General features: G+C 41.9%; 1 protein-coding gene across 1 annotated transcript; it reads right to left on the bottom strand.

Moving 5' to 3' along the window:
• Positions 1 to 11,664: 11,664 nt before the first annotated feature.
• Positions 11,665 to 15,366, bottom strand: LOC121844006 (somatotropin-2-like). Its single transcript, XM_042313863.1, has 5 exons — positions 15,256 to 15,366; positions 15,004 to 15,120; positions 14,393 to 14,548; positions 12,338 to 12,441; positions 11,665 to 12,263 (listed from the first exon to the last, which is right to left on the bottom strand). The coding sequence occupies exons 1-5, from the start codon at positions 15,337 to 15,339 to the stop codon at positions 12,146 to 12,148; spliced, it is 579 nt and encodes a 192-aa protein (XP_042169797.1). The 5' UTR covers positions 15,340 to 15,366; the 3' UTR covers positions 11,665 to 12,145.
• Positions 15,367 to 25,267: the final 9,901 nt, after the last annotated feature.

The following is a 25,267-nucleotide window of genomic DNA, read 5'->3' as shown; positions in this document are numbered from 1 at the left end:
AGCTGTGTATTGATATGGCTGTTTAATCAGCTGTGTATTGATATGACTGTTTAATCAGCTGTGTATTGATATGGCTGTTTAATCAGCTGTGTATTGATATGGCTGTTTAATCAGCTGTGTATTGATATGGCTGTTTAATCAGCTGTGTATTGATATGGCTGTTTAATCAGCTGTGTATTGATATGGCTGTTTAATCAGCTGTGTATTGATATGGCTGTTTAATCAGCTGTGTATTGATATGTCTGTTTAATCAGCTGTGTATTGATATGGCTGTTTAATCAGCTGTGTATTGATAAGGCTGTTTAATCCATCCACCAGTCAGGTGGATGGATTATCTTGGCAAAGGAGAAATGCTCACTGACAGTGATATAAACTAATTTATACCCCAAAATTTGAGAGAAATGCGTTGTGCAAATGGATTTTTAAAAATGTATTTCAAATCATAAAACATGTGAACAAAGCTTTACATGTTACGTTTACATTTTTGGTGTGGTGTATTTTAAAGATGTTTCTTTTACCTTCCCTAATATAACACCAGTGTTATAAGCCTATGGAAAGTCTCGGGCTGGACCAGTGCTGCAATGGAAAAAAGGTCACACTACTTTCCAGAAGAGCCAGTGAAATACAACTATAATCAACCCTTAACAATATCCTCTTACTTCCCTGAGGGTTATAGGTCATATTACAGGGAACAATAAGATGATGACAGTTTGACAGAAACACAGATGTGAAAACAGGATAATGCTGTAATTATGTTGGCCAGGGTGGGATTTAGAGGTTTAGTAATATGAGCCTGGTCCAATTACAACTGAATTCCCTATTCCATAGAGAGCTCCTTCAATGTGTACAGTATAGATCTGTGGCCCGTATTCACAAAGCTTCTCAAAAGTACTGATTTTATTCATTTTATTCTTCATGATTTTAAATGTTTTTACTTTGCTCTCCAAATAATAGCTCCTAATTGGTCTAGAGGAGAGAAGGGGAGTGGCCGTCTTCTGTGAAGATGCTGAGTCATCCCAGATGAGAGAGGAGGGAGAAGGGAGGGGAAGTGAGAGAGAAGAGGGGGAAAGATTAATGGATGCAGAGTGACCCGGAGAGCTGTGTCCAGACTGAGATTGACTCACTCTGAGAGCTCTGTACAGACTGAGACCGCTAATGCTGCTGGTGCCTCTTAGAGTACTACCGTATGAGTCATAATACCCATAAACCTAGTGGGTAAAACAATGAAATGGTTCCAATCATTTTTCCCATAGAGGATTTTAGATACACTTCAAATAGGGGCGGTGTTTCGTGTAGGCGTTTACCCTGGTGTGACGTTCTGATAATTGTAAATCTCTCTAGAACAAAGTGAGTTTTTTAATAAATATGTTTGCTGTATTCCCCCAATGAAATGTGACCGACTTCCTTGATTCGGTCTTATGTAGCAAAATGTGGTTTTATTTTTAAATTTTTTTAATTGATTTACATTGGATAAAAGCAGAGATACAGAGCTACACAATGGTATATCATACACTGCATTTGAGGAACAATGGGAAAGTGATTCTGCTTTGACAGTTGCTGAACTTGTAACCCCACTTTTGAGAAAATGGCCCTTGAATATTTTGGTACACCTACTGGAGAGCACTTCTTTGTTTACACCCATTCAGCATTGTTCACACCCTCTTAAGCCTTAGCCCCACCCATCTCATTAAGGATTCACATGTGAGCTCATGTGCTAAACAGAGTGAAAAGATGAAGACTAATGTAAAAGTAGTAGCCTACAACAAGGAACAAATCTAGACAAAGTGTCCAGATAGAACATATTTAAAAAATATTAGATGACACACCTGTCTAAATTGATGGGTCATGTAAAAGAAATGCTATAACCCCCAGCCACGTCTTGCCAAGTGGACGGGTCTCTACAGAAGGTGTAAACGATACAGCCAAATAGTTACTTACATAGTAGCAACATCAGAAATGGTGTCAATATAAAATCTCTGCCAGTAGAGAAAGAACAAAATAATATACAGTATGTACTAGAGGTCGACCGATTATGATTTTTCAACACCGATACCGATTATTGGATGACCAAAAAGCCGATATCGATTAATCGGCCAATTTGTATTTATTTATTTATTTGTAATAATGACAATTACAACAATACTAAATGAACACTTATTTTAACTTAATATAATACATGAATAAAATCAATTTAGCCTCAAGTAAATAATGAAACATGTTCAATTTGGTTTCAATAAGTGTTGGAGAAGAAAGTAAAAGTGCAATATGTGCCATGTAAGAAAGCTAACTTTTAAGTTCCTTGCTCAGAACATGAAAACATATGAAAGCTAAACATGAAAAGGAACCATCCTTTTAACATGTCTTCAATATTCCCAGGTAAGAAGTTTTAGGTTGTAGTTATTATAGGACTATTTCCCTCTATACCATTTGTATTTCATTAACCTTTGACTATTAGATGTTCTTATAGGCACTTTAGTATTGCCAGTGTAACAGTATAGCTTCCGTACCTCTCCTCGCTCCTCCCTGGGCTCGAACCAGCAATACAACGACATCAGCCACCATCGAATCAGCGTTACCCATGCAGAGCAAGGGGAACAACTACTAGAAGGCTCAGAGCGAGTGACGTTTGAAACGCTATTAGCGCTCGCTAACTAGCTAGCCATTTCACTTCGGTTACACCAGCCTCATCTCGGGAGATGATAGGCTTGAAGTCATAAACAGCGCAATGCTTGACGCACAACAAAGTTGCTAGCTAGCAACTTATCTTGGCTTACTGCATTTGCGTAACAGGCAGTCTCCCTGTGGAGTGCAATGAGAGAGAGGCAGGTCGTTATTGCATTGGACTAGTTAACTGTAAGGTTGTAAGATTGGATCCCCGAGCTGACAAGGTGAAAATCTGTCGTTCTGCCCCTAAACAGGTGGTTAACCCACTGTTCCTAGGCCGTCATTGAAAATACAATGTGTTCTTAACTGACTTGCCTAGTTAAATAAAGGTATACATCTTTTTACAAAATCAGCAAATTGGCGCCCAAAAATACCGATTTCCGATTGTTATGAAAACTTGAAATCGGCCCTAATTAATCGTCCATTCCGATTAATCGGTCGACCTCTAGTATGTACAAGAACAATGTCAATAACCATATCAGTGGTAGATGAGGTAGTTGTATGCATACAATCAGGGGTAAAGTGGCTGAGCAGCAGGATAAAATAATATTAGCAGCAACATATGTTTGGTGTGTGTGTGTGTGTGTGTGTGTGTGTGTGTTAGGAGAGAATCATGTGGATAGAGGAACGGCAGATAGTGCTGATGACTGGGAACTCTTCCCCTCCAATGATGAACTGGTCTGTCTTCACCCCCAATGATGAACTGGTCTGTCTTCCCCCAATGATGAACTGGTCTGTCTTCCCCCAATGATGAACTGGTCTGTTTTCCCCCAATGATGAACTGGTCTGTCTTCCCCCAATGATGAACTGGTCTGTCTTCCCCCAATGATGTCCATAGCCTCTACATCGCAAAACACCCTGATCTTCTAAAAAGATCAGTTTGTTAAGCTGTGTCCAGGAGGTGCTTGTACAGGCAGACCATCAATGGGAGGAAGGATGTCAGCGTTGGGCAGCAGCTGAAACCTGGTCACGACTGAGTCTGAACGATACTTGGAGACAACAAAACCAGGCTCCATAGCATCCGAGCCGTAAAACAGGAAATAACAAAATTAATTGAGAAGACATTACAACCTTGCATAACATCAATTCACCTCCCAAGTGTAGATAAGTTGAATATCCTCATACAATGCAATGAACATGACATTCTTCTGAAGTGCTGGTACTGTCTGATCTGTGGCAGCGGCCTGAAGTACCAGCCATATCTTTCCACCAGCACCGAACCATTGTCCAGTCCAACCAGCTGTGAGATGTTGACCCCTGTCACAGTGCTGTCCTTCACAACAGCAGCAATCTCAGACAAAGTGTTCACTCTGGTCTTTCTAAAGCGCTGCTTGATGAGGCCGAAGTACCAGTCGGTGGCAAACTTGGTGTGATCAGGAAGTAAAGGTCCAGACTGGTGGAGCTTGTGCATGGTCCACCAGGCACAATACCAGAGCACAGACCTGTTTTGGCCACTGCAGTTGTCACATTTCAGGGCCACACGTGTTTCCCCAATATCGATAAATCGACATGCCTTCATCAATCAACAAGTTGGTCTTGTTGTGGTATTCCTTCACAGCAGACACCAAACAAGCCACACTTGCGAGGAGTTAAAAGGTAGATGGGACCTGGCTACATAGGGTCTGAAGGATAGTAGATGGGACCTGACTACATAGGGTCAGATGGATAGTAGATGGGACATGGCTACATAGGGTCAGATGGATAGTAGATGGGACCTGGCTACATAGGGTCAGATGGATAGTAGATGGACCTGGCTACATAGGGTCAGATGGATAGTAGATGGGACCTGGGTCAGAAGGATAGTAGATGGGACCTGGCTACATAGGGTCAGAAGGATAGTAGATGGGACCTGGGTCAGGAGGATAGTAGATGGGACCTGGCTACATAGGGTCAGAGGGATAGTAGATGGGACCTGGCTACATAGGGTCAGAAGGATAGTAGATGGGACCTGGGTCAGGAGGATAGTAGATGGACCTGGCTACATAGGGTCAGAAGGATAGTAGATGGGACCTGGGTCAGGAGGATAGTAGATGGACCTGGCTACATAGGGTCAGAAGGATAGTAGATGGGACCTGGGTCAGGAGGATAGTAGATGGGACCTGGCTACATAGGGTCAGAAGGATAGTAGATGGGACCTGGCTACATAGGGTCAGAAGGATAGTAGATGGGACCTGGGTCAGGAGGATAGTAGATGGACCTGGCTACATAGGGTCAGAAGGATAGTAGATGGGACCTGGGTCAGGAGGATAGTAGATGGACCTGGCTACATAGGGTCAGAAGGATACTAGATGGGACCTGGCTACATAGGGTCAGATGGATAGTAGATGGACCTGGCTACATAGGGTCAGATGGATAGTAGATGGACCTGGCTACATAGGGTCAGATGGATAGTAGATGGGACCTGGGCCAGAAGGATAGTAGATGGGACCTGGCTACATAGGGTCAGATGGATAGTAGATGGGACCTGACTACATAGGGTCAGAAGGATAGTAGATGGGACCTGGCTACATAGGGTCAGAAGGATAGTAGATGGGACCTGGCTACATAGGATCAGAAGGATGGTAGATGGGACCTGGGTCAGGAGGATAGTAGATGGGACCTGGCTACATAGGGTCAGAAGGATAGTAGATGGGACCTGGGTCAGGAGGATAGTCGATGGACCTGGCTACATAGGGTCAGAAGGATAGTAGATGGAACCTGGCTACATAGGGTCAGAAGGATAGTAGATGGACCTGGCTACATAGGGTCAGATGGATAGTAGATGGACCTGGCTACATAGGGTCAGAAGGATAGTAGATGGACCTGGCTACATAGGGTCAGATGGATAGTAGATGGACCTGGCTACATAGGGTCAGATGGATAGTAGATGGACCTGGCTACATAGGGTCAGAAGGATAGTAGATGGACCTGGCTACATAGGGTCAGATGGATAGTAGATGGACCTGGCTACATAGGGTCAGATGGATAGTAGATGGGACCTGGGTCAGAAGGATAGTAGATGGGACCTGGCTACATACGGTCAGAAGGATAGTAGATGGGACCTGACTACATAGGGTCAGAAGGATAGTAGATGGGACCTGGCTACATAGGGTCAGAAGGATAGTAGATGGGACCTGGCTACATAGGGTCAGAAGGATAGTAGATGGGACCTGGGTCAGTTGTAGTTATTATAGGACTATTTCCCTCTATACCATTTGTATTTCATTAACCTTTGACTATTAAATGTTCTTATAGGCACTTTAGTATTGCCAGTGTAACAGTATAGCTTCCGTACCTCTCCTCGCTCCTCCCTGGGCTCGAACCAGCAATACAACGACAACAGCCACCATCGAATCAGCGTTACCCATGCAGAGCAAGGGGAACAACTACTAGAAGGCTCAGAGCGAGTGACGTTTGAAACGCTATTAGCGCTCGCTAACTAGCTAGCCATTTCACTTCGGTTACACCAGCCTCATCTCGGGAGATGATAGGCTTGAAGTCATAAACAGCGCAATGCTTGACGCACAACAAAGTTGCTAGCTAGCAACTTATCTTGGCTTACTGCATTTGCGTAACAGGCAATCTCCCTGTGGAGTGCAATGAGAGAGAGGCAGGTCGTTATTGCATTGGACTAGTTAACTGTAAGGTTGCAAGATTGGATCCCCGAGCTGACAAGGTGAAAATCTGTCGTTCTGCCCCTAAACAGGTGGTTAACCCACTGTTCCTAGGCCGTCATTGAAAATACAATGTGTTCTTAACTGACTTGCCTAGTTAAATAAAGGTATACATCTTTTTACAAAATCAGCAAATTGGCGCCCAAAAATACCGATTTCCGATTGTTATGAAAACTTGAAATCGGCCCTAATTAATCGTCCATTCCGATTAATCGGTCGACCTCTAGTATGTACAAGAACAATGTCAATAACCATATCAGTGGTAGATGAGGTAGTTGTATGCATACAATCAGGGGTAAAGTGGCTGAGCAGCAGGATAAAATAATATTAGCAGCAACATATGTTTGGTGTGTGTGTGTGTGTGTGTGTGTGTGTTAGGAGAGAATCATGTGGATAGAGGAACGGCAGATAGTGCTGATGACTGGGAACTCTTCCCCTCCAATGATGAACTGGTCTGTCTTCACCCCCAATGATGAACTGGTCTGTCTTCCCCCAATGATGAACTGGTCTGTCTTCCCCCAATGATGAACTGGTCTGTTTTCCCCCAATGATGAACTGGTCTGTCTTCCCCCAATGATGAACTGGTCTGTCTTCCCCCAATGATGTCCATAGCCTCTACATCGCAAAACACCCTGATCTTCTAAAAAGATCTGGCTACATAGGGTCAGAAGGATAGTAGATGGAACCTGGCTACATAGGGTCAGAAGGATAGTAGATGGGACCTGGCTACATAGGGTCAGATGGATAGTAGATGGGACCTGGCTACATAGGGTCAGATGGATAGTAGATGGACCTGGCTACATAGGGTCAGATGGATAGTAGATGGACCTGGCTACATAGGGTCAGATGGATAGTAGATGGACCTGGCTACATAGGGTCAGATGGATAGTAGATGGACCTGGCTACATAGGGTCAGATGGATAGTAGATGGACCTGGCTACATAGGGTCAGATGGATAGTAGATGGGACCTGGGTCAGAAGGATAGTAGATGGGACCTGGCTACATACGGTCAGAAGGATAGTAGATGGGACCTGACTACATAGGGTCAGAAGGATAGTAGATGGGACCTGGCTACATAGGGTCAGAAGGATAGTAGATGGGACCTGGCTACATAGGGTCAGAAGGATAGTAGATGGGACCTGGGTCAGGAGGATAGTAGATGGGACCTGGCTACATAGGGTCAGAAGGATAGTAGATGGGACCTGGGTCAGGAGGATAGTAGATGGGACCTGGCTACATAGGGTCAGAAGGATAGTAGATGGGACCTGGGTCAGGAGGATAGTAGATGGACCTGGCTACATATGGTCAGAAGGATAGTAGATGGGACCTGGGTCAGGAGGATAGTAGATGGGACCTGGCTACATAGGGTCAGAAGGATAGTAGATGGGACCTGGCTACATAGGGTCAGAAGGATAGTAGATGGGACCTGGGTCAGGAGGATAGTAGATGGACCTGGCTACATAGGGTCAGAAGGATAGTAGATGGGACCTGGGTCAGGAGGATAGTAGATGGACCTGGCTACATAGGGTCAGAAGGATAGTAGATGGACCTGGCTAGATAGGGTCAGATGGATAGTAGATTGACCTGGCTACATAGGGTCAGATGGATAGTAGATGGGACATGGCTACATAGGGTCAGATGGATAGTAGATGGACCTGGCTACATAGGGTCAGATGGATAGTAGATGGACCTGGCTACATAGGGTCAGATGGATAGTAGATGGAAATGGCTACATAGGGTAGGTCGGGTCACTGATAAAGTTTGACAGCTGTGGATTAGTGAGGAATGTGGGACGAGGTCAGGTCAGGTCACTGATAGGGTTGGACAGCTGTGGATTAGTGAGGATTGTGGGACAAGGTCAGGTCAGTGATAAGGTTGGACAGCTGTGGATTAGTGAGGATTTTGGGATGAGGTCAGGTCAGGTCAGGTCAGTGACAAGGTTGGACAGTTGTGGATTAGTGAGAAATGTGGGCCGAGGTCAGGCCAGGTCACTGATAAGGTTGGACAGCTGTGGACTAGTGAGGCATGGGGGCCGAGGTCAGGTCAGATCACTGATAGGGTTGGACAGCTGTGGAAGAGTGAGGAATGTGGGACGAGGTCAGGTCAGGTCACTGATAGGGTTGGACAGCTGTGGATTAGTGAGGATTGTGGGACGAGGTCAGGTCTGTGATAAGGTTGGACAGGTGTGGATTAGTGAGGAATGTGGGACGAGGTCAGGTCACTGATAAGGTTGGACAGCTGTGGATTAGTGAGGAATGTCAGACGAGGTCAGGTCACTGATAAGGTTGGACAGCTGTGGAATAGAGAGGAATGTGGATCTAGGTCAGGTCAGGTCACTGATAAGGTTGGAAAGCTGTGGATTAGTGAGGAATGGAGGACGAGGTCAGGTCAGGTCACTGATAGGGTTGGACAGCTTTGGATTAGTGAGGATTGTGGGACGAGGTCAGGTCAGTGATAAGGTTGGACAGGTGTGGATTAGTGAGGAATGTGGGACGAGGTCAGGTAAAGTCACTGATAAGGGTTGGACAGCTGTGGATTAGTGAGGAATGTGGGCCGAGGTCAGGTCACTGATAAGGTTGGACAGCTGTGGATTAGTGAGGAATGTCAGACGAGGTCAGGTCACTGATAAGGTTGGACAGCTGTGGAATAGAGAGGAATGTGGATCTAGGTCAGGTCAGGTCAGGTCACTGATTAGGTTGGACAGCTGTGGATTAGTGAGGAATGTGGGCCGAGGTCAGGTCTCTGATAAGGTTGGACAGCTGTGAATTAGTGAGGAATGGGGGCCGAGGTCAGGTCAGATCACTGATAAGGTTGGACAGCTGTGGATTAGTGAGAAATGTGGGAAAAGGTCGGGTCACTGATAAAGTTTGACAGCTGTGGATTAGTGAGGAATGTGGGACGAGGTCAGGTCAGGTCACTGATAGGGTTGGACAGCTGTGGATTAGTGAGGATTGTGGGACAAGGTCAGGTCAGTGATAATGTTGGACAGCTGTGGATTAGTGAGGATTTTGGGATGAGGTCAGGTCAGGTCAGGTCAGTGACAAGGTTGGACAGTTGTGGATTAGTGAGAAATGTGGGCCGAGGTCAGGCCAGGTCACTGATAAGGTTGGACAGCTGTGGACTAGTGAGGAATGGGGGCCGAGGTCAGGTCAGATCACTGATAAATTTGGACGGCTGAGGATTAGAGAGGGATGTCGGACAAGGTAAGGTCACTGATAACGTTGCACAGCTGTGGATTAGTGAGGAATGTTGGCCGAGGTCAGGTCACTGATAAGGTTGGACAGCTGTGGATTAGTGAGGATTGCGGGACTAGATACGGTCAGTGATAAGGTTGGAAGCTAGGGATTAGTGAGGAATGTGGGCCGAGGTCAGGTCAGGTCACTGATAAGGTTGGACAGCTGTGGATTAGTGAGTAATGTGGGACGAGGTTAGTGAGTAATGTGGGCCGATGTGAAATTAATTCGCCATAATACCGCTCCTGGTCACTCTGACTGCCTCCACCTTTCTCAATTTGTCCTTCACTATCTTTGTAATCGCAAATAGGTCTCCCAAAAAAACATTATTATTCATGAATGGTACTCCAACCGGAAACTGCTGTTCATATTCAGCTTTAGCTCTTTTAGCTCAATTCTTCTTTATTACCGTGGTCCAGTTATTCTTACCAACCTTACTCGCGCCAACAGAATCAAACATTCCATCAGCTTCGGCCCGTGCACGATCTGTCACCACCGGGCCAGATTCATGTTTGTCCATCCACCATCCATATTCCTCTCCTCTGGAAAACCATCATCCTTCTTGTCCTCTCATTGTATCTATCTAGCATCTCTATTCCGTCCAATATTGTCCTCACTTGGCACAACCAACAAAATAGTTTGACCACAGAACAGTTGATATAGCTGTAAATGTCAATGTTAAACAACAGTTTACTAATTGAAGAATTTGAGAAAGATCTGACTTTACTCCTACAGCAGATTTTCTGTACCCAACACGACCATTGTGCTCGAGCACAGAGCAGTGCTTACAGCTGCATAACCAATGAAATTGTGAGTGCTGGGACACGCCTTCATCTGGTTAAAGTTTGTTAGGGCCACCAAAGGGTTTGAAGTTGCCCATGATCGAAGACCTGCGGAAAGTAAAATAATCAAATCGTTTTGGCTCACAATTGAAGTCCCTTAAATAGAACTATAATTGACTCAATATATTCAGAGGTTGGTAGGCTAATTGTCTGTTGGCAACAAGGTCAAATGTTCCTGTGGTAAAAATGTTAATATTAGCATCACATTCTATTTCCCGCCCCCTGGCTTTGCATTTGGTCTTGCTGGTACCTTGCAGGGGAGCCTCGTGAATCCACGGTATGCCACTGTTCATGGCGTTGACGTTAATGATGAATGGTAAATTATAACACAGCTACTAGTACTGAAGGTAAGTCCATAGATTTAGTTATGGTGGGAGTTGATGTGAGGTGGTGTGGTGCTTTTGTAAATCTAAGATTCTGGTACTAATAAGACTCAACTCACTTCATATAACACTGAAATGTTCATTATGTTTTATGCATGGAACTTGCAATTCATGATGCACCGACCTCTGAGATCCTCAGCGTGCAAAAATACATTGCCAAAACCTGAAAGCATCCACTGTGTGTCATGAATGTTGAATAAAATTCCATTTGAACTTACTCTGACAATTGTCCATGGGTTTGGTTTTTGTATAGCGTGGAATTTGAGACAAAATATCTAAAGGAACATATCATACCCTCTTCCTCTCTGTCAAAATAAGTCTGGCACAAGTTATCGCTTGCTTGCACTTGCAGGACTTTTGTTTTGACATGAGGTGTTTTGACATATTAGGCACCTGCAGCAGACCCATGTTTGGAAAGCCTTTTTATGTATGTTCCTTTGGATATCTTTTCTCAAATTCTGAGCTATATAACAACCAACTCTATGGACAATCAACAGACAAAGTTCAAATTGAGCTTTATTCAACATTCGCAACAGACAGGGGATATTTATGTACAGTACAAATGTACGTGACTATGGGCTGTTTTCAATCTGTATTGCTGAAGAACAGCGTAACATTTTTAAGGTCATTTCCGATTGAGCCTGACATATGCAGCGTTTGCAGTGAATGCAGTCTCCACGAACGCAGGAACATTGCCTTTACATGCAATGGAGCGTCTGCGATACGAATTGAATCCAGCCTTATGTTGTCCAAGGCACACAATAGGAATGTTGGGGCTAGAAACTTGTAAAAAAAAGAGATTTGAAAGATAGCAAATAGTAGCCAAGAGATCATGTACTGCAGAGAACAACAGCTTTATTGAAAAAGAATCACTATTCGTTTCAAACAGTAAGATTAAGGAATGAAAATGCTTAAAGGAAATTACTATAAAATATATTATCCATCTGTGGACATACCTAAAGCTTGGAGCTCTACAAGTTCCCATTTCACCCCTAAATATTAATTTATGCATAAATGGCAGCACCACCTCGAATCATATATTTAAATAAGACATATTTATAATCTTTTCTATAAATGTACTAATCTAAAATGTCCGTGGATCAATGGTAGCTCTGAGGAATAGAGTGAATATTATAGAAAGTGCTGTTGTTGATTTCAGAGAAGAAAATGCAAATGCTTGAAAACCCCTGGAGTCAGGCTCTACCAGATCTAAATTAAATCTACTAATTAAATCTACTATAGACTAAAAAGCATGCATAATGGAGAATCTCAATTGAAAATGCTCTTCAGTGCAGAGCAAGGTGTAATCTGTATCTGGGAAACCGAACCCTGGAGACAGGCTCTTGCTGGCTGCCGCTCCAGCCCACGTTTACAGAGTGCAGTTGGCCTCCAGCGACTGCCTGCACTTAGCGACGGTCAGGTAGGTCTCAACCTTGGGGGAAAAAAAGAAGAATAGGTTATATTTGACACATTTTAATGTGAATGTTCTAAGTCACTAGGACTTTCTCGAGACCAGTCTTGATCAATGAACAATAATAGAAATCATATATGGATTAAAGACCCAAAGATACGTCCAGGTTCGCCCCAGGTTCTGGTATTAGTTCCCGCAGGGGGCAGATGCTGAGAGTCATTGTCACCCAGGATCAGTATCCCATCCTTGCTCCCCTGTGGGAGACAGAGAGAGATGCATGGTGGGGTGGATGTTTGCATATCAATACAAATCCCCGACTCATACTTCTTCTTCCTCCAAACACAGCGAGTGGAGTTTAGACAAAAAAGCTCTATTTTTGTTTCATCAGACCACATGACCTTCTCCCATTCCCCCTCCGGATCATCCAGATGGTAATTGGAAAACTTCAGACGGGCCTGGACATGCGCTGGCTTGAGCAGGGGGACCTTGCATGCACTGCAGGATTTTAATCCATGACGGCGTAGTGTGTTACTAATGGTTTTCTTTGAGACTGTGCTCCCAGCTCTCTTCGGGTCATTGACCAGGTCCTGCAGCTACACTGGGCTGATCCCTCACCTTCCTCATGATCATTTATACCCCACGAGGTGAGATCTTGCATGGAGCCCCAGACCAAGGGTGATTGACCGTCATCTTGAACTTCTTCCATTTTCTAATAATTGCGCCAACAGTTGTTGCCTTCTCACCAAGCTGCTTGCCTATTTTCCTGTAGCCCATCCCAGCCTTGTGCAGGTCTACATTTGTAACCCTGATGCCCTTACACAGCCCTCTGGTCTTGGCCATTGTGGAGAGGTTGGAGTCTGTTTGATTGTGTGTGTGGACAGGTGTCTTGTATACAGGTAATGAGTTCAAACAGGTGCAGTTAATACAGGTATGAGTGGAGAACAGGAGGGATTCTTAACTCTTACAGATAGCCGAGATGCTAACGTCTCAACTGGCCAATTGCTGGGGGAAATGCAGAGCGCCAGATTCAAATAAATGCTATAAGATTCAAACTTTCATTAAATCACACATGTAAGATACTCAATTAAAGCTATACACTCGTTGTGAATCCAGCTAACATGTCAGATTTTTACACTGCTTTTCGGCGAAAGCATAAGAAGCTATTATCTGATAGCCTGTACCATCTGCACCAGCAGTAAACAAAGGAGCTAGCATATTACAACCCTGCAGGCGCTACACAAAACGCTGAAATAAAATATAAAACATGCATTACCTTCGACGAGCTTCTTTTGTTGGCACTCCAATATGTCCCATAAACATCACAATTGGTCCTTTTGTTTGATTAATTCCGTCCATATATATTGAAAATGTCCCTTTATAAAGAGCGTTTGATCCAGAAAAAGACAGCTTACAAAAACGCAACATCGCTACAAAATATTTCAAAAGTTGTCTTATAAAATTTGCCAAAATATTTCAAACTACTTTTGTAATACAACGTTGGGTATTTTTAAATGTTAATAATCAATCAAATTGTAGACGGGGCAATCTGTACAGGAAAGAAAAGAAACCAGCACTGGATTTCACATCTTGCTCAACTCACAAAAGTGTCCCCAGTTCCGAGTTGTCCTACTTCTTCATGGCACAAAGAAATAACCTCAACCAAATTCCAAAGACTGGCAACATCCAGTGGAAGCGGTAGGGGAAAAAAATTGGTTCCTATGAAATATCCCATTGCAAAGACAATATAAAAATATAGGTCTGTAAGAGCCGTAATTCTTACTGGTTGGTAGGTGATCAAATTCTTATGTCATGCAATGAACTGCAAATGAATTACTTAAAAATCATACAATATGATTTTCGGGATTTTTGTTTTAGATTCCGTAGCATAAGATTAATAATCAATCAATCACTCAATGTACTGTAAACGTGGGCTGGAGCGGCAGCCAGCAATGTACTGTACATGTAAAAACACAGATATTAAGAACAATTCCAAAAACAATCTACCTGTAGTAGAGCATGCTGGGTAAAAAGTTAATTTGTTATAACTTTAAAAACTTGCATTGATGTGACTCATTTAGATGTGAGCCAGTAGCACATAGACATTTTAATAATGACTTGACTGAGTTCAACTTACTAGAAGTATTTGAGTTATAAATGCACAAAGTGCGGCACCACAATGGTCATTGTTCTCCCTCCTTTCTTTACCTTGATGAGCAGGTTGATGCCCACTTTGTGGTCACTGAGCTTCTTCGAGATCTGGTTGGAGTTTCTGACCATCAGGCTGTTTGAGATGGTCATGGTCTGGCTAGAGTACTGCCAGGATTCAATCAGGTGGAAAGAGATATGGAGAAGATTAAGGACCTGTGTGTGTAGATGTAGAGAAACCACAGATTATTAGAAAATGAAGTTGAATTGTATTGTACAGCTTGAGATGACATATCATTTACATGATACATGGCTGGAGAATGTAGATGTAGAGAAACCGCCGATTAGAGAGTGATGAGTTTTACTTACAAGGACTATGGTGTGTGGTTGTTTTAACTACCTTAATTGAAGGCACTGAGGTATAGCAACATTTTACTGCTGATTTTAAGTGTACAATTTAAAACTCCCTATCATGGCTAGATTTAATTTCCACCATGCATGATGCTGGTTCTGCTTTCCTACAGTATATATTTACCCATGGAGTTTAGACAATCGGGGATCTGCTTGCCCAATAACTAATGACTAAGTTGTATCGATTATTCAAATTGAGATGCCCTATTATTAATTTTGGAATCGTGCATCGTGCGGATTGTCTCCGCCAGGTAACTTACTGAAGTCTTCTGAGTCTCCTGCTTGTCGATTGGGCTCATGATGAAGTCAGAGTTATAGATGTCCAGCTGGGATATCTTGTTCAGCTGTCTGCGTTCATCAGAAAACAGGGTGCCTTCCTGCACAAAATCACACAGAAGGGAGAGAGAATTTTTGCCGCTAGGTTTGTGTGAAGAGGACACTGTTTACAAGAAGAAGAATCACCTCTGAAACATGATCTGCTATGTCAAAAGAAGATTCAAAATATGTCTTACAAAGTCGTTGGACATTTTCTGAGCCAATAGGTGGAACTGTTGCACCCTGTTGACTGCAATGTTGAAGAGCTGTTGGTTTTCCATCACTTCCCCTTGACCCAGAAAACAACTGAACAGTAAGACTGGCATCAGCAGAAACAGTAAAAGTCAGATGAAAGAAAATAAGCAATGTATAAAAACAAGTAAGTCAAATTATGTTGCGACATGTTAGTAAGATATTCTCAGCCTTGGTACATCAATAGCCTAGCGATTAAGAGCGTTGGGCCAGTAACTGAAAGGTTACTGGTTTGAATCCCTGAGTTGACTAGGTGAGAAATCTGTTGATGTGCCCTTGAGCAAGGCACTTAACCCTAATTGCTCCTGTAAGTCACTCTGGATAAGACTGTCTGCTAAATAACTAAAATGTAAATCTAATAGATCACATAGTTAGGTTGTAACTAGTAATGTTAATGTTAAATGTTTAAATGTTAAAGTTAAATGGTATTAAATGGTACACTGACTTCTCACTTAAAAAGGAAAATAAAAGCTGGTTTACCAAGTCCCATTTCTTCTCTTAATTGCCAAGGATGATGACTTGACAGTGTGGTGGCTGATGTGGTTTGTTTGCCCTTCGTTTGCGGCCACTGTTTTTATAGATGGGGAACATATGTTTTAATGTATCAACATGAGTAAACATGAGATTTTCGCCATTTACCACCTGTCGCTGATGTAACCTGTTTTTGTATGCCATTATGGAACAATCAGTATAATACGTCAAATCAATCATGAATTTTTCCATGAGTTCAGGAACTGGTGACTCTCCTACAAAAAAACTTACTTGACAAATTAGGGTCAAAACACATACAACACAAACCTCTGTTGTCTAGGACATAATGAATGAACAAAAGTTACACTCACACACAGACAGACATGTAACTTGACAACAACACCGGTTATTCTGCCGTTCCGCGGTACTGTAAATAACAGGCATTATTTGACAAATATATTATATTGCTTCTTTATTAGCACCAATATTTTATTGTTTAATGTCAATTGAATGTCCTATGGTGTTAGCACAGACCTCAAAGTAGACACACAGAGAAGGAACTATCTGGAGACACACATCTTACAAAGTATGTTTTTTGTTTGTTTAAATAACATAAACAGTCACTATATCAATACCCACATTTTCTTTTTGTGTGAGAGCCTGTGTTATAGCTGACGAAGACCAATAAAGGTATCTGTTGGAGCAAGTGTGTAGGCCATACTTCATTGATTGATTGATTGATTTTGGGGTAAGAATCTATATGCCTTTAAAAAAGTACACATCTCAGTGGATAACACGTGAATGCTTGCAGCCAAGCAGCATGTGCGCTACTAGCCCAAAGCCTTCACTCTGTTTGTGCCGCACAACCTTACTGTGTTGAGTTTATGCTACAATGGTAGGTGTAGGTATACTGTGTCTTGACACCTATAAAGGTTACCTGGTCAATTGAGAGTAATGAGTTCATGGTTGATGTCTGTCGTTGTGGCATACAGGGAGCACATATTCAACAGTAGTTGTGAACAAGGTCCATATTCAGCGTTCAGGACATGGAGACGTGCTGAATGTCAGGCCCAGCACTGTCCTAATCCTTTCCTGGCGAAAACAGAAATCGATCTGTTAACCTGCGTCACTTTGGAAGGGTGGCAGCGAGTGCATTTACTGACCACATGACCTTGTTGAATATGTGATAGCTGGCATTCAAAAGACCATTATACAATGGGTAGTTTTGGCCAGGCTATTTGACTGGATGTAGTGATTACTTGTTTTGATAGTCCAGCAAATCAAAAATACTTCATGTACAGCATGTATCAATAAATATTTTATTCCATCAACCAACATCTCATCATCTGGCCCCATTGTGGGATATGTATTGCCTGTAGCAAAATGTCAGAAATCACTCAAAAAGTTCAGTTGTTGTTTAGACTTAGTCATACTGCATCACAGTGGTTCCCAAACTTCTCTTTCCTTTATACCCTTATTGACCCTTATGCAACATCCACAAGTAATCACTTGCGTGATTCAAGTGTTCCAAAAACACATGTTTTCATGTGACCACGTGATCTTATGGGAAGTTAATGTGATAACACGTGACAACATGTAAAGTTATGTGTGAAATGTTCCAAAACACTTTTTTTTGCCAAGCGTGAAATCAAGTGTTCTTTCTGTAAGGGGGCCTCACCAACTCTCTCCGTTATGTTATTTTACTGTCGGCTGTATGGCCTCATACCCATTAATGTTTTAACATGTTTCAAATTATCTGGATTAGCCAATTTACAAATAAAATGGAAATTATTCTTGAACATTATCACGCTATAGAAGAAAGGTACTCTATATTCTAGAAAATGTCCTGAATGAGTAATGTGTGATAATGTTTTGAGTATGTGAACTTCCAACTTCAACTTTATGTATTGCTCTTAGGTTGAAGTCATTAAAACTCATTTTTTCAACCACTCCACAAATTTCTTGTTAACAAACTATGGTTTTGGCAAGTCGGTTAGGACATCTACTTTGTGCATGACAAAACTCCTTTTTCCAACAATTGTTAACAGACAGATTATTTCACTTATAATTCCAGTGGGTCAGACGTTTACATACACTAAGTTGACTGTGCCTTTAAACAGCTTGAAAAATTCCAGAAAATTATGTCATGGCTTTAGAAGCTTCTGATAATTGACATCATTTCAGTCAATTGAGGTGTATCTGTGGACGTATTTCAAGGCTTACCTTCAAACTCAGTGCATCTTTGCTTGACATCATGGGAAAATCAAACAAAATTGTAGACCTCCACAAGTCTGGTTCATCCTTAGGAGCAATTTCCAAATGCCTAAAGGTACCATGTTCATCTGTACATACAATAGTACGCAAGTATACACACCATGGGACCAGATAGCCGTCATACCGCTCAGGAAGGAGACGTATTCTGTCTCCTAGAGATGAACGTACTTGGGAACGAAAAGTACAAGTCAATCCAAGAACAACAGCAAAGGACATTGTGAAGATGCTGGAGGAAACAGGTACAAACGTATCTATATCCACAGTAAAATGAGTCCTATATCGACATAACCTGAAGACTGCTCAGCAAGGATGAAGCCAATGCTCCAAAACCGTTTGGCCATAATGGCCATTATTATGTTTGGAGGAAAAAGGGGGAAGCTTGCAAGACGCTGAACACTATCCCAACCGTGATGCACGGGAGTGGCAGCATCATGTTGTGGGGGTGCTTTGCTGCAGGAGGGACTGGTGCACTTCACAAAATAGACGGCATCATGGGGTAGGAAAATTACGTGGATATATTGAAGCAACGTCTCTTGGTCGCAAATGGGTCAACCAAATGGACAATGACCCCAAGCATACTTCCAAAGTTGTGGCAAAATGGATTAACTTCTTCGATATAGGGGCGCTCTTTTATTTTTTGGATAAAAAAACTTTCCCGTTTTAAACAAGATATTTTGTCACGAAAAGATGCTCGACTATGAATATAATTGACAGCTTTGGAAAGAAAACACTCTGACGTTTCCAAAACTGCAAAGATATTGTCTGTGAGTGCCACAGAACTGATGCTACAGGCGAAACCAAGATGAAATTTCAAACAGGAAATGCCCCAGATTTTGAAGGCGCTGTGTTCCAATGTCTCCTTATATGGCTGTGAATGCACAAGGAATGAGCCTACACTTTCTGTCGTTTCCCCAAGGTGTCTGCAGCATTGTGATGTATTTATAGGCATATAATTGGAAGATTGACCATAAGAGACTACATCTACCAGGTGCTCGCTTGGTGTCCTCCGTCGCCATTATTGCGTAATCTCCAGCTGCGTGTATTTTTCCATTTGCTTCAGAGGAGAAACCCAACTGCCACGAATGATTTATCATCGAATAGATATGTGAAAAACACCTTGAGGATTGATTCTAAACAACGTTTTCTTAGACAAATGTGATGAACAAAACCGAGCGATTTCTCCTCCTCAAATAATATTTTTGGAAAAACTGAACATTTGCTATCTAACTGAGAGTCTCCTCATTGAAAACATCTGAAGTTCTTCGAAGGTAAATTATTTTATTTGAATGCTTTTTCTTGTTTTTGTGAAAATGGTGCCTGCTAAATGCTAGGCTTAATGCTATGCTAGCTATCAATACTCTTACATAAATGCTTGTGTAGCTGTGGTTGAAAAGCATATTTTGAAAATCTGAGATGACAGTGTTGTTAACAAAATGCTAAGCTTGTGAGTGAATATATTTCTTTCATTTCATTTGCGATTTTCATGAATAGTTAACGTTGCGTTATGGTAATGAGCTTGAGGCTATGATTACGCTCCCGGATACGGGATTGCTCGACGCAAGAAGTTAAGGACAACAAAGTCAAGGTATTGGAGTGGCTATCACAAAGCTCTGACCTCAATCCTATAGAACATATGCGGGCAGAACTGAAAAAGTGTGTGTGAGCAAGGAGGCCTACAAACCTCACTCAGTTACAGCAGCTCTGTCAGGGGGAAGGGGCCAAAATTCACACAACTTATTGTGGGAAGGCTACCCGACAGGTTTGACACAATTTAAACAATTGAAAGGCAATGCTACCAAATACTAATTGAGTGTATGTAAACTTCTGACCCACTGGGAATGTGATGAAAGAAATTAAAGCTGAAATAAATCATTCGCTCTACTATTATTCTGACATTTCACATTCTTAAAATACAGTGGTGATCCTAACTGACCGGAGACAGTGATTTTTTACTATGATTAAATGTTAGGAATTGTGAAAATGGAGTTTAAATGTATTTGGCTAAGGTTTATGTAAACTTCCGACTTCAACTGTATATTATTGCTTTAAGTCTATAACACAACATGCAAGGAAGTGTTCTACCCATCAAGGTTCCTTTGGCTTAAACCTACCAAATTCTTTAAACACATGTGTCATGACTGAGTGTATGAGGTATGTTAAATGAGTGTGTGCTCCTTTAAGAGTGCACAATATTTCTAGGCTAAGGGAGAAATAACCAGAGTAAGAAATAGAAAATGTAAAAGTATAGGACAGAATGTAAATAAACAAGCCCAGGATTCACATATTCCTCACACTGGATTCCCCTCTTATTACTAAGAATAGCTACACGAAGTGCAATATGTCTATGTACAGCAGCATGTGCTTATGGGGTTGTCACAAATCACAGGTGTGATGTGGTTGTAACTCACTCCAACTCTGCCTGGGCCTCTGTGCCACACCACACTGACCTTATAAGTAGGAAGTGTAATGGCACACTATAATACCTCTCTGTGAAATGAAATTACGAAAAAATTATGAAAAATGTCTGTATTGACCTCGCTTTGTGCACAGGGGCATTGCCATGCTGAAACAGGAAAGGGCCTTCCACAAACTGTTGCAACAAAGTTGGAAGCATAGAATTGTCTAGAATTTTGTTGTATACTGTAGCGTTAAGATTCCCTTCATTGGAACTAAGGGGCCTAGCTGGAACCATGAAAAGCAGCCCCAGACCATTATTCCTCCTCCACCAAACTTTACACATGGAACTTTGCTTTGGGGCGTGTAGCGTTCTCCATACCCAGATTTGTCCGTCGGACTGCCAGATTAGGGAAGCATGACTCATCACTCCACAGAACGTGTTTCCATTGATCCAAAGGCGGCTTGCTTTACACTACTTCAGCTAATACTTAGCATTATGCATGGTGATTTTAGGCTTGTGTGTGGCTGCTCGGCCATGGAAACCTGCGACTTCGCGGCTGATCCGTTGTTGCTCATAGAGGTTTCCACTTCACAATAACAGCATTTGCAGTTGACTGGGGCAGGTCTAGCAGGGCAAAAATTTGACAAACTGACTTGTTTGAAAGGTGCCATCCTATGACAGTGCCACGTTGAAAGTCACTGAGCTCTTCAGTACAGGCCATTCTAATGCCAATATTTGTCTATGGAGATTGCATGGCTGTGTGCTCGATCTTATACACATGCAACGGGTGTGGCTAATCACATTAGCGCACATTAGCTCAACCGGCCCGGTAGAGGGACACCGACCCGTAGAGGTTTTAAGCTAAAACATTTTGTGTGACCCTTTTGAAGTAGCTTACATTTTTGCTACATGTGTAAATGGTTCATATTTGCACCTTTGTTTAGTTGAGGGTTCTTGGGAGGAATCTTTAATGGTTCAATGTAGCAATGGGTTTCTGTGGGAATCCTGGAGTGGGGGAGTGGCTTAGTAAGGGTGTGGATTGTTTTGGGGGAGGGGCACCCGTTAGAGTAAATGTCATTCCTGTTCATCTGTTCAGTTGTATTGTCATCACATGTTAAGGTCGAACACTGACAGTTTTGTAGCTTCAATGAGTTTCTCAAGAGCCTATGCAAATCCCAAAGTTGGAATAGTTACCACTTTATTACTGTATGTTAATATTATTAATGATGATGATAAATAATTATCGGAAAGCCCAGCTCCAATCTGATAAGATGCCACCTCTACAATAAATGAAGGAAAATATTTTTACCCCTCCCATCACTAAACCCAAAAGTTTCTTCCAGGCACTTTTACTTCTAAGAGTGAATGTAAGGTATATCATAGCTTCACTCCACAAAGTCAATTGTTACTGTACTGTAAGTATTTTATATTTTCCTTATATATATATTTTTATATTTGCCCCTAATTCATAGTAGACATGTGGTTGGGTTATAAATGGTGCCATGTTTTATGGCTGCCATTTTTACATCCCATCAGAGTGGCGGAATGGTACCTACAGTGTGTACCATGCACTAGCTGGTTGACTTCTGACCCTAATTGCCACCGGAGATCTAGGACTGGGCACCAGCTCGTACCCTCTCCTCTGATCCTCTCACCCCTCCTCACTAACACCCCCACCCCCTCTCTCTCCCTCCCGACTATAACTCACATTAGAACACTTGATCCCTTTCTCTTTCCCTCTCCACAACCTAACCTTCCTCCCACTGGTCTGCCCCCTTCCTCACCCACTCACCCCCATACACAAGCATGTATACACACACACGCATACACTTACACAGCAGCGTAACGCTATAACAACGTAAAGTACATCAATGGGGCCGTGCTCCCACCCATCCAGGAGATCTACTAAAACAGTGCCATAGGAAATCCCTTCTTACTCTCATATATGTGTAAATATTGTACTGTAAATTGTGCATTTCCTGTAATATACTTATGCTAAAATATTAATGATATTCTACTGAGCCATTTACTTTATGTTCGTATTCTTGTCTTTTGTTATTTCTTATTCTTGTTACATTGTCGAGAAGGAACCTGACCATAAGCATTTAGTTGGATTGTGTATACCATGTTTATTCTGCACAAACCACTAATGAAACTTGAAACTAAACCTTGTCCTAAGTGAGTGTAAGGAAGAGTCTCACAGCTCAGTGACTGTGAAAACATATAGACTACACAAACAAAAGTTACACTGAAATGGCTTTCTCTAACCCTTTATAGAGCACTTATACATGACATATCTTGCAATAGATTCTTTAAATTAAATGATAACATGATAATGGCACCATTTTTTGTGTTTTGAAACACATTTATGACACTATCAGATAGTTAGACTAGTATGTTATATTAGCTGGCAGTTATAATGTGATAGAATTTGAGTGAGCCTCTATTTTGCTCATTATGGTCACCACACCCAAGTCTTCCATCCAGTCATTACAAGGATGTAGATAACATCGGTAGCTAATCTCCTTGACCTGGTCTGTCATAGGGCCAAGCTCGGCATGTGTACCAGGGATTGGTCAGTCAGTGTGAGGAGTGAATGGGTGTAACATTATAGTTGTGGTCCCACTCCTGGTCTTGCAAACTAAAGAGAGACATGTAGAACACACAGACCCTCGCAGTCTTGAGGTCGTTACGCACCGATGACCCCTGACTTGCGCTGTATGCTTGGAACTCTGAGAGGAAAAGTCCGGCAGACACTTCCAGCCAGCGGCCCCATTGCCCCCACCAGTCTCCTAAAGGAAGGGCCTGGTTAAAGAGAGAGAGACCAAAATCAAGAGTGTGTTTGTGTGTGTGTGCGCTCGTGTGTGTGTCTGGGGAAGAGGGGAGGGATTGTGCTTGGTTATTGGAGGGCAACTGCTCCATACCCAACGGGTTCTGATTACAGTACTGCTGCTGCTGCAGTCATATACCTGCTGGGTGAGACGTCCTGAAGGCACAGCTTAATGTTTTTCATGTGAAGTGAACACAACCAAAGATCAGCACTTGGAACATAGCGTTCTGTTTTGTTTTTGAATCGATAGTGTAGGCAGGAAACCAACTAAATGTTCTACCACTGTTTAATTATAAATGATGTTTCTCTTGAGTTGAATTATACATTCATCATATGCATAAGGGATTTTTACAACATTTAGTGCTTCCTGTATACTGTAAGTGTTTTACATGACAGATAAAGCTATGGTATGGCTGTGAGAAATATCTAATCAATGTCTTTGAGGCACGACAATAAGGTGAGAGATTATTTATGTACTGTGAACTAAGTCCTAACACTATAGGTTTAAATAGATATCTGACTGCTGGTTAAGCACCGCCCACAGGAAATAAAGAAATGAACAAAATCTACATCTCAGAATTCACAAATGCTTAAGGGATTACATATCATCTAGTACTCCAGAGGAAAAACGTCACATCTGGAAATTGCTACTGATCACAACTGGGAACAAATATGTTGTGACTCTTAAAAGTGAGGTAACTGAAAGCCACTCATGTCAGGCAGTCAAGTTGTGACATGTATAGCTCTCCAACAGATGGCATATACAGTATGCTTGTGAACAAAGACATCATAAAGATCCCTTCAAAATTATTTTAGAAATACAATACAACTGGCAGAGCACCCAAACCCATCTTTCTTTTTTATTTGAAATGTATTAGAATTGTTAGAAAGTAAAGCTTTAAAGCACAATATGTACCGCTGTGTATTTGCATTTATAGTTAATCATTACATTAATTAAATGCTCTTTATGTCGATAAAACAATCTACAAAAAACTCCACAATTGAGCATTGAACATACAATATTTAAAGGCCACGCTGACAGCACGCATTCAGCCTGAGAAAAAAAAATACAATATGACATCCTTCTCTATTTATTTCACACAGTATTAGTTTTGTAAACAATGGTGCATGATATCTATATAATTTACATTTCACAATTCTGCTTGAGTGTTCACACTGTGCATAGAACCTGATTTAGAGGCAACCCCTCTCCCTTTGGATGAACTGCTTTTGTAGGTATCACTGACATATAGGCACACTTGGCTTAACAAACATGGAAGAGCTTGTACAAAAGTAAGCAGTTGCTAACTTAGTATGTGTCCTTAATTCAAACTCAAGACCCCTTCTTGTAATGAAGTACCAATTGGTTAGAATTATTGGATCGCTGAAATAAATAGAAAATGTATATATGCGTTTTGTTGCAATTGAATAATGCAAAGTGCAGATTTGATTGGAAGAATATATCTTGAATAAAAAAGGCATAAAAATACGAAAAGGAACATATTTATTAAATTACTTTCAGGGGACTGAAAGGTATGTTTTTGCGAGATGGAGTTTTATTGACTTATTGTTTTCTTACACATTGCTACCTATCTCTTAGGCTATTTCATTTTCAATTGATCTCAACTATATATTACAAGGGGTCTGCTACCACAACTGGGCTTGCATCCATAAATGGGCCCAACCTTTCAGATCAGGCTTTGGTGATTGTCTTGCCAACAATAGCTATGATTTCTCAGTCAATACATTCCAGGTTATCATCATCAACATCAATTAAACTGACTGCTATATTTGTTCTATCGTCATCTCTTTGATTCAGTGGGCTGGGCTCAATGTGTCCCTCAGAGTCTTAGTTAGCGAGAACCCTGTCTCTGACCCAAGCCAAACATACCACAGTTGGACTTTGGAGACGAACAAGCAGTCTCATTGTCAAAGACAGAAGACCATGATGATGCAGTGTTTATCCATTGGTTGCACTAGTTAT

Source organism: Oncorhynchus tshawytscha, unplaced genomic scaffold (assembly GCF_018296145.1).
Source record: "Oncorhynchus tshawytscha isolate Ot180627B unplaced genomic scaffold, Otsh_v2.0 Un_contig_9047_pilon_pilon, whole genome shotgun sequence".
NCBI lineage: Eukaryota > Metazoa > Chordata > Actinopteri > Salmoniformes > Salmonidae > Oncorhynchus > Oncorhynchus tshawytscha.
The sequence above is the reverse complement of the archived record's forward strand: the minus strand, read 5'-3'. Positions and strand labels throughout refer to the sequence as shown.

Bases quoted from the DNA above. Each gene is read 5' to 3' on its own strand.
- LOC121844006 (XM_042313863.1), bottom strand. From the start codon at position 15,339: ATGGAAAACCAACAGCTCTTCAACATTGCAGTCAACAGGGTGCAACAG. The intron at 15,121-15,255 runs GTAAGACATATT...GATTTTGTGCAG, and splicing joins AGAAAATGTCCAACGACTTT to GAAGGCACCCTGTTTTCTGA. The intron at 12,264-12,337 runs GTCTTTAATCCA...CTAGTGACTTAG, and splicing joins GAACCTGGACGTATCTTTGG to AACATTCACATTAAAATGTG.